The sequence below is a fragment of the Xenopus tropicalis genome, chromosome 7, assembly GCF_000004195.4.
Source record: "Xenopus tropicalis strain Nigerian chromosome 7, UCB_Xtro_10.0, whole genome shotgun sequence".
NCBI lineage: Eukaryota > Metazoa > Chordata > Amphibia > Anura > Pipidae > Xenopus > Xenopus tropicalis.
In genome coordinates this window covers 39,984,291-40,001,905 of record NC_030683.2, presented here as the reverse complement: position 1 = coordinate 40,001,905, position 17,615 = coordinate 39,984,291, and the positions used below count along the sequence as shown (strand labels likewise).

At 38.8% G+C, this 17,615-nt stretch overlaps 1 protein-coding gene and 1 long non-coding RNA gene across 2 annotated transcripts; one reads left to right on the top strand and one right to left on the bottom strand.

Moving 5' to 3' along the window:
- Positions 1 to 1,176: 1,176 nt before the first annotated feature.
- Positions 1,177 to 12,573, bottom strand: LOC100493285 (caltractin). Its single transcript, XM_002935973.5, has 5 exons — positions 12,370 to 12,573; positions 7,031 to 7,176; positions 5,646 to 5,750; positions 3,210 to 3,313; positions 1,177 to 2,707 (listed from the first exon to the last, which is right to left on the bottom strand). Exons 1-5 carry the CDS (start codon positions 12,484 to 12,486, stop codon positions 2,535 to 2,537), a joined length of 645 nt encoding a protein of 214 aa, XP_002936019.3. The 5' UTR covers positions 12,487 to 12,573; the 3' UTR covers positions 1,177 to 2,534.
- LOC105947754 lies at positions 11,974 to 13,558 on the top strand. The gene is made up of 2 exons (XR_001171209.3): positions 11,974 to 12,010; positions 12,523 to 13,558. It is a non-coding gene; the product is annotated as an uncharacterized LOC105947754 (long non-coding RNA).
- The last annotated feature ends 4,057 nt before the right edge of the window (positions 13,559 to 17,615 follow it).

The window sequence follows — 17,615 nt, the reverse complement described above, 5'->3', positions numbered from 1 at the left end:
TCCTCCACAGAACTATGTTTTTAATTCAGTGCTGTCGGAGGGCTCAAAGATCATAGTCATTCAATATTGGCCTTGGACCTTGTGTACAGAGAATTCTCTGGATTCTCAGAATATTTTAATGATATTATGTACTGTAAATAGTAAAACCCAGAAAATCTTTGTAATTTTACATTGAGGTATGGTATTGTTAAATTGTAATTTAAATATTTGCTCCCCACACAGTGTTTAACTCTTTAAGTCTGAGAGACCCAGCCTCTCTGGGATCCTCTCTTTTTTAGCATCACACAACATTTTCAGTCTTTTTGTTGCCTTTGTCTCAACTTTTTTGAAACATGTTGCTGCCATCAAATTCAAAATAAGCACATATTTTTCAGAAAAAGATAAAATCTCAAGTGTTAATTTATTTTTTTTGCACTTCCTGTATTTAATTAACCCTTGGGTTACTGATTCTCAGTTGAGCCAAATGCCTGATATTAGCAAATATTTTCATTTATTATAAATGTAAATTGAATAAAGGGCTTAAAACATGTGTTACATTTATGTGTTACATAATTTGCGGTTTTCTAGAGTTGGACTACGTATATCTCTCAGAACCCCACAACATTTAACTGCTGGTAGGTTGCTGGAACCATATCATGGTTATAAACAGATAACATGGGCTTAAATCTTTTTTTTGCTCCCTCAACCTAACAATGTCTTCCTATCACAAACAGTAGTATAATAGTGATGGTTCCCCTTTAAAGAAAGGTTTGCAGTTATTGTAGTAAATTTTATGCAATAAATAAGTGAATCTAGGGTGGGTATTGCTTTTCAAATGGGGACACTGGATATCACCTGACTAGTTATGAATGGGAAGAACACAAAACAGTCACTGGCAGAAACATGAAGAAAGTCAGAAAAACATGATATGGGGCTAAAACATTTTCAGAAAAAGTATACTTTTCCTTGGGGCAATATTAGCTGATGTGAAGATCTGTAGAGTGATAATACATTACAGTTTTCAAAATGCTGCATTCATTATTGGGTTATATAGGCAAATTCTGAAGGGCAATGGAGCAAATCTGTCTACTCATTAAGTAGGAGCATGATAAGCAATGTATAAAATTGTAGTTGTTCCTATTTTGTTCAGATAACAACTTTCCAAAAATTACAATGGAACTTAAAGCAAAAAAGATGAACTGGGAAGAAAATCAGACCTTTATTTTATTACACCCAAAACATGCAGTATGTTGTGTAAAACTTAATACATGTTTATAAAACCAATTATACAAATGCCAAGCTTTCCCTTTGGTGTAATAAAGGGTCTTGGTTGCACTCTATACAGTATATTCTAAACACTCAATGAAGTGTATGTCAAAAGCATGTTCAGTACATGGACATCCATGTAAGGTGGGTCAAGGGCAGGGTCAGACTGGGGGGTGCAGGGCCCACAGGGGCTCCTGCAGGTGCCCCCACTGGCCGCGTCCCCTAACCCCCCTCAGGGTCCCCCACCCCCTAAGCGTGAGGAAATTTAACATGGGAGGGGGAGCGCCAGCAAAGGTCGGGTCTGGGCTACCAGGGCCCACCAGGATTTTTCCCGGTGTCCTGGTGTTCCAGTCTGAACCTTGGCCAGATGGCCACTTGACCAGGCATGGAGTTTTACTTTTAAGCAGATAAAGGGCTCCCTGTCCGTATAATAATTTAATATCCAAATGATCCACCTATTGCTGAATCTCTGCATAATCGTGGGGTCCTGGGTTTGAGTCCAGCAAGAACTTGGCATATGTGGTATGTGTGGGGTTCCTTTGGATACTCTGGGCAATCTGTGGATGCTGTGGATGCTGTCAAATGCCAGAGGGGCTGCTGTAAGATGCCATAGACAGTCACTTTATATTGGGCTTGTGGGGGGCTGTTTGGCCCTCTGTGTATTTGAAATGCCAGGGCCTATTCTGAATCCCAGTCTAGACCTGTGATGGTGTGAGTTTCTACTTCACAATATGGGAGAAAAGCTGAATTAGTTTGGTTTGTGTGTCCGTATGTGAGAGAGATTGAGTGAGTGTTCTAGTTTGTGTGTATGGGTATTTGTAACTTTGTGAGTCTGCAATATTGTGCTGTATGTGGGGCTGCTGCACAAATAAACACACCAAAATCAGAAATTTGCAGCAACTGGTAAATTGCATGTAGGTTGTGATACTACTACTATTTTACTGGTGCCTGAAATTGGACAGGAATTCCGTTTTGTTGTATCCATGCACTTTCTTCGTAAATGAGTGGTAATGTATTGAGCAGCCAAGCTACATACTGTATGCCTAGGTACCACAAAGAGGCTAATGTCTAAAGGCACTAAGAAAGCTGTCATTTTTAGCTCTATAATTTTTTTTGTGGTCAGGAAGCAGACACACTTCATTCCATGGTATTTTGTTACCCATAGAATTGTGCCCACAACAGATATGAATAAGGCAAGTAATGAGTGTCCTATTTCCGCACTCTGTATAATTAACTGTGAATGAGTTTATATTGTAGCTTTATTGACTGACTATGACTATGAAGTGTCCCTAAAACAAGTTGGTTTTTAGCATAATTTCAATAAATTCGCTAATGTCAACTGCCCGGTCTCCGTTCTGATCAGCTTCAGCCATCATCTCTTCAAGCTCTTGGCGCGACAAATGAATTCCCGCCATCTTGGAGGCTGCATTCAAATCACTCATGCTAATTTTTCCATCTTTATCTGAACAAAGACATCGGTTACATATTTTAACTGGCATCATAGATATAATTTGTACATCCAAGATAATCAAGAGGAAAAACAGCAATATAGTTCTAAATATTGCTATAAGTCTTCATATGAATTGGCATTTGTTGTCTAGAAAAATGGCCATTGCAATTAATATGTTTGTCTCTGCTATATCTGGGCTATGATTTAACACTTCAGTTGGCTAAGAATTTAAGACATACAAGGGGTCAGAACAAGCAGTAGACTGACTGCATGTGCAACTATACAGAAATGCAAGGTGCACATTTTGATCCTGGGAAATTTGTTTATATAAGTCGGTTTGCATCATAAATAACTCATACAGCCTAGAATAATTAAAAACATGGCATCTCATAACACACACTTTTTTTCCCTCTGTTTGGGAGTGCACTCTCTCGCACTGATCTTATGTAGGTGAAAATTTGTAAAAGAATTTAAGAATCACAGTAACTGACTAGGTTTCCAATAAGTTTCTCACCTTGATCAATCAGAGAAAATCCTTTCTTAAGCTCATTATAGAAATCCCTGGTTACGCCATGCCAGTCTGCAACGAGCTCCTGAAACCCACAAAATCCAAGACTCCTAAAATATGGAAAACAAAGCCATGGAAAATAAGATAAATATTATCAGATAATAGTAGATATACTTTACAAAATAAAATAAAGTGTCAAATCATGCAGAACCTTTTAACTGGAGAACCTTTTTAAAATATAAAAAGCTCAGGAAAGTTCTTACTATGCAAAGCAGCATTAGTGGAGGTGAAGTGGCAGTGGCTTATACAGAAAGATGAGCGAGAGGCAGAACACTGGCAAATAATGTGGATAAAACAAAGGCAGGTAGGGGGTCTGGCTAGTAACAGAGATTCTGAATTGGGGGCTGAAGGCCAAAGGGTGTGAAATGAAGACAACAAATTGTTTTCTATTTTATCTAGTAGCAGTGTAATTCAAGTATATTTAACATCTCTTATTATACTTTTTGCAATATACAGATCTAAATATGTTGTTTCTTTAGAAGTGCTGTTAATTTCAGTTCTGTAATTTGGTGGGAAGTGGAAGCACCGCGTCTGTACTGCATTTAATTGCAGCACTATGCAAAATATGGCTTCTCTTTTTCTGTGCTCTGGCATATGCTGTACCCTAGTCTTCCTTGTTAAATGTATTCTTCTTATGGGTAGGATTTATCTCTAATATATTTTTCTCCAATGGAAAGAATGGGAGCACAATTTGCTTATGATTTTAGCAAACTGTATTTATGTATAGGGGTTGCCATTTTTCTTGAATCAGCAGAATTGCCACAGGGCACACTGCATGTGATCCTCCACTATGTTCTATGAGTACCGTGGGACCCCATGGTTTCCAAGTCCCATAGACTCCATTTTAATCAAATAATTCACATTTTTAAAAATTATTTCCTTTTCCTCTGTAATAATAAAACAGTACCTTGTACTTGATCCCAACTAAGATATAATTAATTGGACCCAAAACAATTCCATTGGGTTTATTTAATGTTTATATAATTTTTTTAGCAGACTTAGGGGGAGATTTATTAAGACCCGAACGGGTCCGAATGCGCCGAGCGGATTTGTGCCTGATTTTTTTGAGCGGCCGCTGCGTTTTCGCGCAGGCGCACGAAAAAGTCGTGCGAAAAGTCGTGCCGCTGTTTGCAATGGTTTGGTACGAAAATTACGTGACTTTCGGATCGCCAATACGATTTTTTCGTGACTAATACGATTTTTTCGTAAGCATTTTCGGGATATTTGCGATCTTCAGAAATTTTCGTTTCCAATCCGAATTTTTCCCATTCGGGATTCGAACTCGGGTTTTGATAAATCTGCCCCTTAAGGTAGGAGATTCGAATTACAGAAAGACTCCTTATCCGGAAAACCCCATGTCCCGAGCATTCTGGATAATGGGTCTTGTACCTGTAACATTTAATTAATGAGCACAATCTTAATTATGTCCTAAGGCCCTTTGAAATAAATATTATCGCCTGCATTTTCGTGTAGGATTTTTTATGTGCGTGTGCCACTGCAAGGCAATGCATTAAATGATTCTGGTCTTCCCTGAGGGTCTTAGACAACGAAAATGGGTTTAAATGCTGAACGCAAATAAACTGGGAGTGGTGGCGTATGGTGGTACTCATAAAAAGTCCACCACATAGAAACAAAGTTGAAAACTCCTATGTTTAAGGGTCCAACGTAAGTGTCCTTTCATATGAAGAGCTGACTTGCACTCCTGTGAAAACTGTATTAAGTATTACTTAGGATTATCTGAGAAATAGTCATATGGCTGTTGAGAGTCAATATTGAAAGCTGATGGACCCATGTATAATCATTATATGGAATAATATATATATAATAATGTACCCAAATTAAATATTAGAGATAATTTACCATGGGTAGAGGTGCAAGTGCTGGAGTTCTAAAGGATATAAGGGTATAATATAGCACCCCATAGAGTCCATGCACAGAGCACTTGCGCTCAAGTACCAACTCATGGGCAGCCAATTGCAAATAACTTTGTGCTTAATGTCTGCATAACCCCAACGCCTATGTGGTGGGCCATTACCCCTGGCCCACCATATAGGTGATCAAATAGGGCAAACCCCATTTAGCTATATGGTCATATAAATGGATATTTGGTTCTTCCAACTAAAATAAGAGCCCCATCTAGTGTCTGGTTTCTGAAATTTTTTAAAATTTTCTTTGGTCCATGTAAAGGAATTTCTATTCAAATACATGAGCTGCTGTTGATATGTGCTTTCTATTGAAGAAATTGAAAACAATACTAAAGATATAACTAATTTACATTTGAAGTAGCAATGCATACTATACTGAAAGGGGAACTGTCATTGTTTTCACAGAAATATATATTTATTTTAAACCAAAGCTCTAACTTCAGTCTTAAGGTCTCACCCTTTATTTAAATCCATCCATTTTTTTATATGTTCTTCACCATGCTTGTTTATCACAAATCCCATCAACTCAAGAGCACTCTGGACTTCATTTGCATTTAGGAATCTGGAAAAAAAAGAGTACATAAAAATGTATCTCACTCACCAATCATATGCTGAAGTCAATGAGTGGAATACCAACATTCACATATTCTGGTAAACCAGCCTCATTGCATTAACATGTCTTCTCACAGTCATACAACATTACTGGAAGCCTGACTGGGGTGGTTACATGGCAGCCAAGGTAAAAAATGTTCCTAAAATTAGGCATACACCCCCCAAAAGATTGAAGCATCACAGCAGCTAACTGAAGTCCAGAACATCATTGAAAGTCTATCACAAGGGTTCCAGTTTCAGAGATGTAAGCCTTACACGAGTCTCATAATTAGTGATGGGCAAAATGTTTCACCAGGCATGGATTCGCTGCGAATTTCCGCGTTTCGCCATTGGCGAATTGTTTCGCAAAATGGATGAAAAAATTTGTCACGGAAAAATTCACTGCATGTCCAAAAATTGTCACCAGCATCAAAAAAGAATAGTCACGGCCATCAAAAGAATAGCCGCGTTACGAAATAATAGCCACAGGTGACAAAAGAATAGCCGTGCGACAAAATAATAGCTGCGGGCGACAAAATAATAGCCGCACAACAAAATAATAGCCGCGGGCGACAATTTTTTTTTGCCGCACAACATTTTCGTGATTCGCTCATCACTACTCATAATACATCTGAATCCAAAATAGTTAGGCACCCTGGGAGCAACTAGTGCATTTACCATACTTTAAACTCAGACTTCTGCTTGTGTATGACATTATATAGGGAATAGGCAAAGGGAGGCATAAGTAAATTAGCCTCACTCTGTTGGAAAGTCTAGTAATGTTGGTCAATGACAGTTGAGTAGATCAGCTCCAGATTATCTGGTTGGTGTCTGAAAAGAGAAATCATGCAGGTGTATGTAAACGAGACGCCATTACTTTGGTCAATGAAAAAAACTGATAAAGGAGCAAAGAGTAGGAAATGTCTCTGCTTACAGCTCTCTTGGGAAAGGGGTTTTCTAAGTTGAAATATACTGTGAAAAAATGGACCCACAACCTACTGACGTCACTAATACACATATCCCCAAGCATTACTGGAGAAGGACATGGATTAAATAAATATACAATTATTTCTGTGTTTATAGGTTTCACATTATATTAATCTTATTTCCAGAATGTGGGTTCCCACTGTAGGTAGTTTTTAAAATATATTAAAAAAATTGTTGACTTCCATGACAGATATCGTTAGTGAAGACTAAACAAGCCATATTATAAAAGATATAAACAATGTGAAAGTATGAAAAGAAACGTACCCTTTTTTATTTACATCAACACACTTGAAGACAAGCCTCAGCTCTTTGCTCTCCTGTTCTGTATTCTTGCTTTCCATTTCTGTGATAGAACTGGGCACAGGCCGGGCCTGCAATACATTTTTCCATTCTTGCAGAGCTGCTAAAAGCTTAATTAGATAGAAAGGTTGATATTAATTGTTATAATCAGTCACAGTACACATGATGCCAATGCTTTTACAGCGTTAAAGAGGTAGTTCACCTTTAAATTAACTGTCAGTATTTTTTGAGTGATGTAAAGATTATATTATATTTCTGGGTATAACATTAACTAAAATTCCAAAAAAAATATTCCACTATAACTTTGAAACAATTAAATTGAGATTTTTATATATTTCATGGTGTGGCAGAATCACAGCTATAAAATGCTATTATTACCCAAACTATTATATTTTTATCATTGTATTCTTATTACTATTTCATCTAACATTTAAAGTTAACAGTATATTTAAACAATTTATTTGGGATAGTTATAGATAGAGCAAGAGTTGCCAATAACTTCAAAGTAGTAAAATCACAGCAGGTCTTGGGAGACAGCACATTAAAAAGTACTATATTGCCAATATTATACATTTACCACTGAACTACTAGCTCCACAACCAAGGAGAAGATAGTCAGAAATGGAGTCTGTTACCCCAAAGCCATATTCAACAAATACAATATTTTGGTCAAAAGAAAAAATGACAAAAAGCTATTCACAAATCTACCCTCCACTGTGAACAGCTATAACAATTTGTAAGGAACAAGCTGAGGATTCATTAAACTCTCCTTTTCCTCCCCCCTTAGCTACTATTTCTCTCTAAGAACTAATACCGAATGTAAATTTTAAAAAATGGAACCAAAAGAGTTAATTAAGACTCTGATTTATTTCAGAGTTTGACCATATGAAAACATTTGGATTAATAAAGACCTAGAAAAAGAAGACCTTTGTTAATACCTACAATTGAGACATGTATTAAAATCTCTTACTCAAACTAAAATAGGACCTTTATCTGAACTGACCAAATGCTACAATCTTAATTACCAGTTCCAAGAGATTTACATGAGAAAACATATACAGGAAGCTTGTCAACTTTCCTAAATTACAAGAACAGATAAAACAGATTAATTATTTCCTTTGAATTTTACAAAGTACTACTTTGTTTTTTCTTTTCTTTTGATTATCTTAAGCTTTGGATATGAAAAAAACCTGGGGGCTGTGGCAAGGGCTGAAAGACCTAATGAGCATTAACAAATAATAAGTGAAGTTTCACTAGTGGATCAGGGCATGGAAAGGTTGGTATTGGCTAGTTTAAATAATAATACATTTAAAGGGTTATTATGGTGTTTTTTTATGCAAGAAAGTTACAAATATTTTCTATGGCAGTTTGCTACCTCTGGTTGGGCTTAATATTATCAGTGGTTGCCTTGTTGCAGCAGTACCACTCTGCCTTCCTATAGCTACAATCACTTTTTCTTATCTACCCATAACTGAAGCCCAGCGCTTGTACATTCAGCTTCTGCAGAGATTGAGTTTATATCACCCCCACAGCAACTGGAGTACCAAAGACTCTATGGCTTCTCAGGTATAAGTAGCAGGTAGATCACATTAACCTCTATGCTCCTCATATGGATAATCAGGTCTGTATGTGAATAAATAAGATCTGCTTTGTAGAATAATGCTCTGATATTTATGGATACATAATCAGACTCACTTCAGACAATTCATTTTCATATGGACCATATACCTCTTAAGTTGAACCCACTGTATAAGTCCCAGGGTGGGGCATTCCACCCATTTAAGTATGCAGGTAAATCAGACTCTCTTTGCAGTGTATCCTGTGCTAATATTTTTTGGCATCCACCACCAAATTTAATTTTATTTTTACTGTAGATATTAGTATCACAATAGCCTTGGATATTCTGCTTGTTCAAGGACTCATCCAGGCCCCTCTTAAAGGCATTAACAGAATCTGCCATTACCACATCACTACAATCTTAGATCAAATGGATCCAATAATCTGACCATCCCTAGAGTTCAACTGAAAACCTTTGGATCCAGAACTTTCTGTCATGCTGCCCCTACCCTGTGGAACGCCTTGCCAAACGGGATCAAGACAGCTCCAACCTTGGACACGTTTAAATCAAAACTGAAAAGCCACCTGTTTAGCCTAGCATTTATGTCCACATAACTTATCTGAGACAAGCTTATGCGCTTTGGGTCCCACGGGAGTAAAGCGCTTTACAAATGTTTGTTGTTGTTGTTGTTGTAGGAAGGCCATTCCACAACCTCACTGCCCTCACCGTGAAAAACCACTTACACTGCTTCAAATAGAAGTTCTGTTCCTCTAATCTATAGGGGGGGCCTCTGGTGCACTGATCATTTTTATGGGAAAAAAAGAACATCCCCTATCTGCCTATAATCTCCTCTAATGTAGTTGAACATGTTACCATATATGGAAGTAATACTGTTTATTATATAGATAGTGCATAGTATTATAAGACAATGTGGCTTTGGGGCAAATGAGACGCTGAGTCAGTTATAGTATTAAATAATAGCATTGCCATATAAGAAGTGGATTTTGTGCATGAAAAGAAAACCACAAAGGCCAGAAGTAAACAATATTTCTCTTACAGTGAATGTTTTTGCATGTGTACCTTCAAAGATGTTCCAATATGAGTGGTTTCCTTGCCCTGGCTGATAACAAGCCACAACTGTATATCTACCATCTAGTCATGCAGAATGCTAAAAAGTTCAAGATTGGTCAGATAACTCCCATTACAGTATAACTGTTGACTTGTACAGTAAGATTACATTTTTAAATGGGTGTATGCATGAATCCATAATTTTTAGGATTCCCTGCATGGGGAACTAAAAACAAACTTCAATTTACATATTTACATTTTAATAGCAAGCCCCAAAACATCCACATAAACAACAACATAAAACTTGTGTTTGCTTTAGAAAGACTACTATAGTTCATATAAAGGAGCTGCTGCATAGACATGGGTGCAGCCATTCAAAGGAGAAAATTACATTGCAGATAAGCTATATAGAAAACAATGGTGTTCTACAGAGCTTATCTGTTATCCGCCATTTAGGACCATTTCATCTGCCTCCATTGCTACACAGCAGTTTTAATACATCCTGTTTTAATACATCTTTGTAGCAGTGCTCTCCCCACACTCGCAAACCTGATCCTATAAGCAGATGAACAGGCAAGTGAGGATGATAGACCCTGGTTGCTGAGGTGGGTGACTAAAGGGCTTCAACTTCCGTTATTAATTGCAGTACAGCACCTCCCAACCAAAGTTCCCTCTAATTTCTTCTTGCCTGTGTGCGCAAAAGATTTATTTTTTGCACACTTTTTAAAACCATGCGTGCACGTAAAAAAACTGTGCGCAGTACAAGACTGTGTTTTCCATAAAAAATTATTTGTGTGCACCACAATTTATTGTGTGCTTTGGTCTCAAAATTTGTGTGCAACTTGTCAGATAAAAGCCACTCATTAATCGATTTCACTATATAACCACAGATGCTGCAGTATATGATATTTAATCACTGTAGGCAGTGGTGCAACTACCTATACAGCAGACCCCACCGTCGTGGGGGGGGGGGGGGCCTGGACCGAGGGGTCTGCTGTATTGTAGTCCCCTCTCCTCGGCCCTTCTCTTACTTTTTTTAAAGAGTGGCTGGGCATAGGAGGTCCAATGCGACCAAGTTACACCACTGACTGTAGTTCTCACTATTCCTAACCGATAGAATAAACTATATGAGGGTCAATTTTTTCCACTTTTTTCCCATGAGCTGTATGCTCAAAAACTAACTTTTGTGTGCACTTTTTTTGTGGGTGGGTCAGAATAAGTACAAAATTATGTGTTTTCATACAACATTTTTTGTATGCGCTGGAATCCAAATTTGTGTGTGTGTCTGAGCATCCGGCTTAGAGGGAACAATAATGAGAGTTGTCTGTCTGGGGTCCCAGGGGCAGGTGATAGCCACCAGTCATTTATTATCACCTGGCTCCAAATCTGTGGTTTTACAGAGAATCAAGCGACAACATAGGAAGTCTGAACAACACGGAGCTACTGCAGTGAGAATACAATGTTATTTTCTCACTTCCCACATTAGCTTGACAATGACAAATGCCATTAATATCTCCTAAGCACTTATGGGATAAACAAATTGCTCACATTTGTGATGCTGATGCCAAAAGGTGTTTATCTAATGTATAAAATTGCAATGCATCCAGGCTTCCACTGAAGGGAAGATAAAGTCTATTAGTCTGGTACATAACCAGTTTAATCTGGTGTAGGGACCCATAGGGTTAAGCTCCCTATGGTGTTATCCCTTATCTAATCTTATCTGTACTGTTATAGGGCAGAGCCCTCTACACTCAGGTTACAGTTCTTCGGCTACCCCCTATAGGTTTAGCCCAGGTTGACCACTCCCCTTGGGGGACTATATAGTGTCTTGCAAGGAGGAGTGTCTTCCTCTTTTGGCTGCATGCTATGTCCTAGGCAGAGCCCCAACTGAGCCTGGACCGGACATAGGCCCAGAAGACAATTGTACCCTAGGGGACCTTATACCCTAGTGATAAGTCGGGGACAGGGCCCCGTGAACGAGGTTAAGCCAGCACAGTCAGTTTTATTAATAGCACCCTCTAGGAGTGGTGAGCATAGTCAGCTTATTTAGCAAGGGCAGTTAATAGCCCCAACCAGGAGTTGTAAAAACGTTTAGCCTACCCCGGCTCTGTTGTCGTTCTTTAGGGACCGGTTTATTAGACGCCAGGTACCAGTGTTAGGAGCTCTCCCCTGGACCACAGTCGGCCGGAACACTCCCTTCTGAAAGGTCTTCATCTCAGGTATCATCTAATCCCCTGTGCATCCTCCAAGTGGGGTATTCTGTTCCTAAGTGTCACATCTGCATTCTCCATTGTGACCAACTCATATACTGCTGTGACTGTGAGTATATACCCTGTTGCACTATTCTCTATGTGCCTTGTCAAATAAAGTATCATCCAGTTATTCTGCAAGAGCTCCTGGCGTCCTACTACTTCAATCTATTGCACAACACCAGTGTGAGTTGTAGTTCAACAACACCTTCTAGCCCCTGACACAGCTCCCATATAGCGGAGGCCCATCCTGGGAAAGGGGATTGCATGTAACACATGCTCTAAGTCCAAACTAGCCTGGTAATAATACCCCTATTAAGCCAAACAAGTGTTACACTGGTTAATGCAAAAGCAACTCAGTAGCTGTATGTGTCAGGAATAGCCCAGCTCTGTTCCCAGGTCTCTCCCAGCTCCTCTATGCGCTCCTACCTTTTCCCCAGGAACCCTCTTGGGAAGTTGTACTTCAGGAATAGACTCCTTTTTCACATCCGTGGAAGATGATTTTTTAATGCTTTTCTTCTTAATTTTCTTTTTGGTTCTTAACATATTTGCTGAGCACACTCACTCTTTGTCTCTCCCCAGGCACGCTGATAACATTTGTTTGTTTTGGTAACCAAGTGCAATGGAATCCAGTGCGAGCATCGATTCGACCATTAGAGGGCACCTGCGGGCTGGTTAGAACTTCCATAGAAAGCTTTCATACTCCTGGTTTCTTCAGAGCAGAGCACTTCACACAAATTCTAAATATGACCACCACAAAAAGCGTATGATTTCCCTTTTGATGCAAGATTTACTGGTCATTTACTGGTTTAATTTATTCAAAACACTAAGGGGGTTCCATTAAAATGCTAAATAATATCCTAATGAGACATTATCTGGCTTATTTGTTCCTACAATTGAAGTTGGAAACATTACACACAGTTTTCCCTGCACTAAACAAGTCTGCTCTCTTTCCCCACATTTGAATACCCTGTAATATATCTCCTTATGTAAGATAACACGTGATTCTGGTAAGAAGCTTTCTCATGGGTGAATTGTATGGGGTGCACTGGAGCAATTTTATAGATTAATACCCTTTAAATGTATATCATCTATATTTTGTTCTCTTTGAGGCTGAGTTCAAGCTCATTGACTCTGATCAGTGGGCTTGGGGATTTTGGACCATGATCCACCAGAATATTTCATTCATTTGGCAGCACTGTATTTATGAGTGGCAGACAGGGAGGCACAGGAGTGTCCCCCCTAACTTGTGTGTCATTTATAATTGCTAGTTAGCAGGTGCATTCCATATAACAGACTTACGATTTCTTTAGTAATTCTGATGTTTACACACCTTCAAAAGATGCAGAAAATAGAGAATAACAATAGAATAACAACTGAAAAATAAAACCCCTGAAAATTCCCCTCTTACTGCTAGCACATCTCCATGACTGTGTGGTAATTTCCTAAAATGTTTTGCAACATATTTCCTGCTACCAGCACTTTTCTGTGTATTATGCCCAACTTCTGCTTGTGTGAGGGAACAAAAGCTGCTTTTCAGGTCTTTCCTGCAATGTTGCTTTAGAGCTGTTCATGAAAAATAAACCGGGTCTGTGGTCACACAGTGTATAAGAACTTTGCTTGCAAACAGTAGTAAATGTCTCTTTATAATCTGATGTTATTCATTACTGGACCGGGAGTACTGGAGTAAGGTGTTACTTCCCTCCTGAAGTGGATATAAACCTGATCTCCTTGAAGTTAGCAATAAAGGTCAGTGTTGGACCAGTTGTGAGCTCCTGTTCCTCTTCCCCCTGCGCTGCGTACCACACACCCCTCCGCAATCATGATGGGAGCGCCGCCGAATGCAGTTCTGGATGAAGGAAGCACCGGCAGTTCCTGTCTGGGGGGGAGCAGGCTGCGTTGGCGCGGGCTGGGTTGGCGGGGGCTGGGGTCCTGTCCAACCCTGATAAAGGTTCCAAGTCATCACTAAAACACTGCCATTCAAGTAACAAGGCATGAATTAATCTGCAATAATAACACTTAAAAGAACACAAAAACAACAATAATGTGACAGTAATAAAAATCTCATAATGATAACAATCATCAATACCTTGATGGTAATTAGGCTATCATAAATCCATGTTGATGGAAATACAATCCTATAGGCATTTTTAAATGTTTTTTACAACCCTTTATATGGAAAACCCTGGGTCTTCCAGATACTTAGTGGCAAGTATGGCCAAGCTTAGTTAATATACAAAAGCCCACTACACAGCTGAATCCCATTAAAGTATGGCTGACAAGTTACTAAATAGAGGGCCTGATTGGGGCTAGTGAAAAACATGTGTACATGCTTAAACAAAACCCCATAATTACAAGTCACTACCAATGGGAGGAGAAAGGCATCCAACCCACTGGAACCCCAGCAGCTCTAGTCATTGTTACTTCCTGTTTAGCAGTACAATATAAAGAACATGGAGCACACAAAGTACATGTAGCGTCTATCTCATGCAAATGGACTAGGGGGCATTAATTATAATCACTGGCTTCCTAAATATTAAGGGCCTTTAGCCCTCAAAATGATATTTATAGTGTTCCTGGAAGGGGTTGGGGGAGAGGGAATATTTAGGGGCAGATTCTTCAAAATGTGAGTTTAGAGCTTTATACTGTAAACTCAACAACAGACGCTTTCTTCACTTTAAGGCAGTTTATTTAACACAGGGGTTCCCATTTCTGCATACAAAACATAAATCATAATACAGGTATAGGACCTGTTATCCAGAATGCTCGGGACCTGGGGCTTTCCGGATAAGGGGTCTTTCCATAATTTGGGTCTCCATACCTTAAGTCTGCTAAAAAATAATTTAAACATGAATTAAACCCAATAGGATTGTTTTGCCTCCAATAAGGAAAGTACAAGTTACAGAGATAAAGGAAATAATTTTAAAAAATTATAATCATTTGCTAATAATCAGCAGGAAGCTGACTCATAGGGGGAGATTTACTAATCCACGAATCCGAATCCCGAAAGGGAAAAATTCGGATTGGAAACGAAAATTTCTGCGTTTTTTCGTCGGCGTCACAACTTGTTCATATTTGTCGCGCCTTTTTCGTCGCCGCCGCGACTTTATCGTATTTTGCGTGACTATTTCGTCGCCGTCCCGATTTTTTCGTATTGAGCGATTTTAAACGGGGGAAAAACCAGTCCGATTTTTTCGCGACGGCGACGAAAAAGTTGCGGAAAATATATGAAAAAGTCGTGACGGCGTCGAAAAAATCACAAAAATACTGATCATTACGAAAAAAAAACGCATTCGGACGCCTTCGGACCGTTCGTGGATTAGTAAATCTCCCCCATAGTCTAACTAACTGAGGTCTGCATGTCTGTGCAGGAGTGAGGCATTATGGGAACTTTCTTTACACAGCTCAGCGTTTTGTCTTCCTGTTTGGCTTCTGATCTTCTGAACAGGTGAAATATGGGGAGACTTAAGGGCACAATAGAGAGAACTGAAGGTATGCTTGCAGCTTGAGATTAACTCTTTATTAGCCTTTCCTTCTCCTTTAAACAGAGACAACCTTCTTTGTTTAGTAACATCTCCTTTTGAGCCACCATGAAGAACTTAAAAAAGGGAAAACTCACCTTTTGATTAATTTCTTTTGATACTCTACCACAATACATAAACACTCACCCATGTTCTTTTCATTCTTATGGGATTTTTAGAAGCATATTTATCAATTGATGACAGAACTTACAATTTGATAAATATGCTTTTAAAAATCCCATTGGAATGAATAGAAAGTAGGTGAGTTTTTATATATTAGGGCTCTGGCAGAAGGGGAGATTAGTCGCCCGCGACAAATCTCCCTTGTCACGGGCGACTAATCTCCCCGAACTACCATCCCACCGGCGAACATGTAAGTTGCCGGTGGGATGGTACACGCTGCGCAGGAGATTTCGGCAAATCGCCGAAGTTGCCTTGCGAGGCATTTTTGGTGATTTTCCGAAATCGCACCGCTGCGTGTGCCATCCCACCAGCGACTTACATTTTCGCTGGTGGGATGGCAACTGATGGAAACATAGCAATCAGACAGCTGGGGAAATTCCAAACCAGGGAGTTGCTAAACAAAATGCTAAATAATTCAAATGCCAAAAAAGAAAAAATGATAAAAGAAGACTGTTTGCAAATTGTGGTGCACTACCCTTTTAAATATCAAAGCAAATATTCTTTATTTTTAAGTGACTGCAAGTGCACAATGAAAGAATAGTAATTTGAACAATTTTTACTTATACAGGTATGGGACCTGTTATCCAGAATGCTTGGGACTTGCGGTTTTCTGGATAAGGGATCTTTCTGTAATTTGGCGCTCCATAACATAAGTCTGCTTAAAATCATTTAAATATTGAATAAACCCAATAGGATTGTTTTGCCTCCAATAAGGATTAATTATATCTTAGTTGGGATCAAGTACAAGGTACTGTTTTATTATTACAGAGAAAAGGGAATCATTTAACCATTAAATAAACCCAATAGGGCTGTTCTGCCCCCAATAAGGGGTAATTATATCTTAGTTGGGATCAAGTACAGGTACTGTTTTATTATTACAGGGAAAATGGAAATCATTTTTAAAAATTAGAATTATTTGCTTATAATGGAGTCTATGGGAGATGGCCTTTCCATAATTCAGAACTTTCTGGATAACGGGTTTCCAGGTAAGGGATCACATATCAGTATTCAAAAATTTTACATTTTAAGTGTTTTTTTCAAAGTTAAATGTAACTTTAAACTGAAAGTGGTATTTGTTTATGCCTCACTGTTCTGACACTTAGCAGACGTCAGTTCAACTCTAGGGGGCTGATTTACTAATCCACGAATCCGAATCCCGAATGGGAAAAAATCGGATTGGAAACAAACATTTTGCGACTTTTTAGTATTTTTTGTGATTTTTTTCGTCGCCGCCGCGACTTTTTCGTAGCCGTTACGACTTGCGCGAATTGACTTTTTCGTATTGAGCGCTAGTAAACGGTGGGCAGACCTTTCCGAATTTTTCGCAACGGCTACGAAAAAGTCGCGACAATTTGCGCAAGTCGTAACGTCTACAAAAAAGTCGCGACAATTTACGAAAAAGTTGCGACGGTGACGAAAAAAAATCACAAAATACCGATCATTACGAAAAAAATGCATTTGGACGCTTTCAATCCGTTGGTGGATTAGTAAATCGGCCCCTAGGTCTATTAATCAGCTGACTTCTTGCTTTTTGGTTCAGGTATCAGAATCATTAGAGCAGAAAATATAATAATAATAATATAAACATCCAGACAGATTCAGTTCAGTAGCAATTACAGCTGCTTTAAATTAATGTATATTGGAATGTTGCTTAGAATAGCATTTTCTTTAATTCCCCAAAAATATATATTTTTGGGAAGACAGATACCTTTAGTAAGTCTTATGCTGGGGAGCAGTAGTGTATGTGTTCAGCCATTGCCAGGTGATACAAAGCCCTCTCTCTCTCTCTCTTTGGGGTTAATGGCCATTTACACCACCATATATAACTGAAATGCCAGTTTAAAGGTCAGTTATGGTGAGATTTGGGATGAATATGTATTTGCCGTACTGAATATTTTTGGAACTACAACTAATGACAGATATACCAACATGTTCATATATCTGTGCTTATATCATGAACTCAGGGGGAGT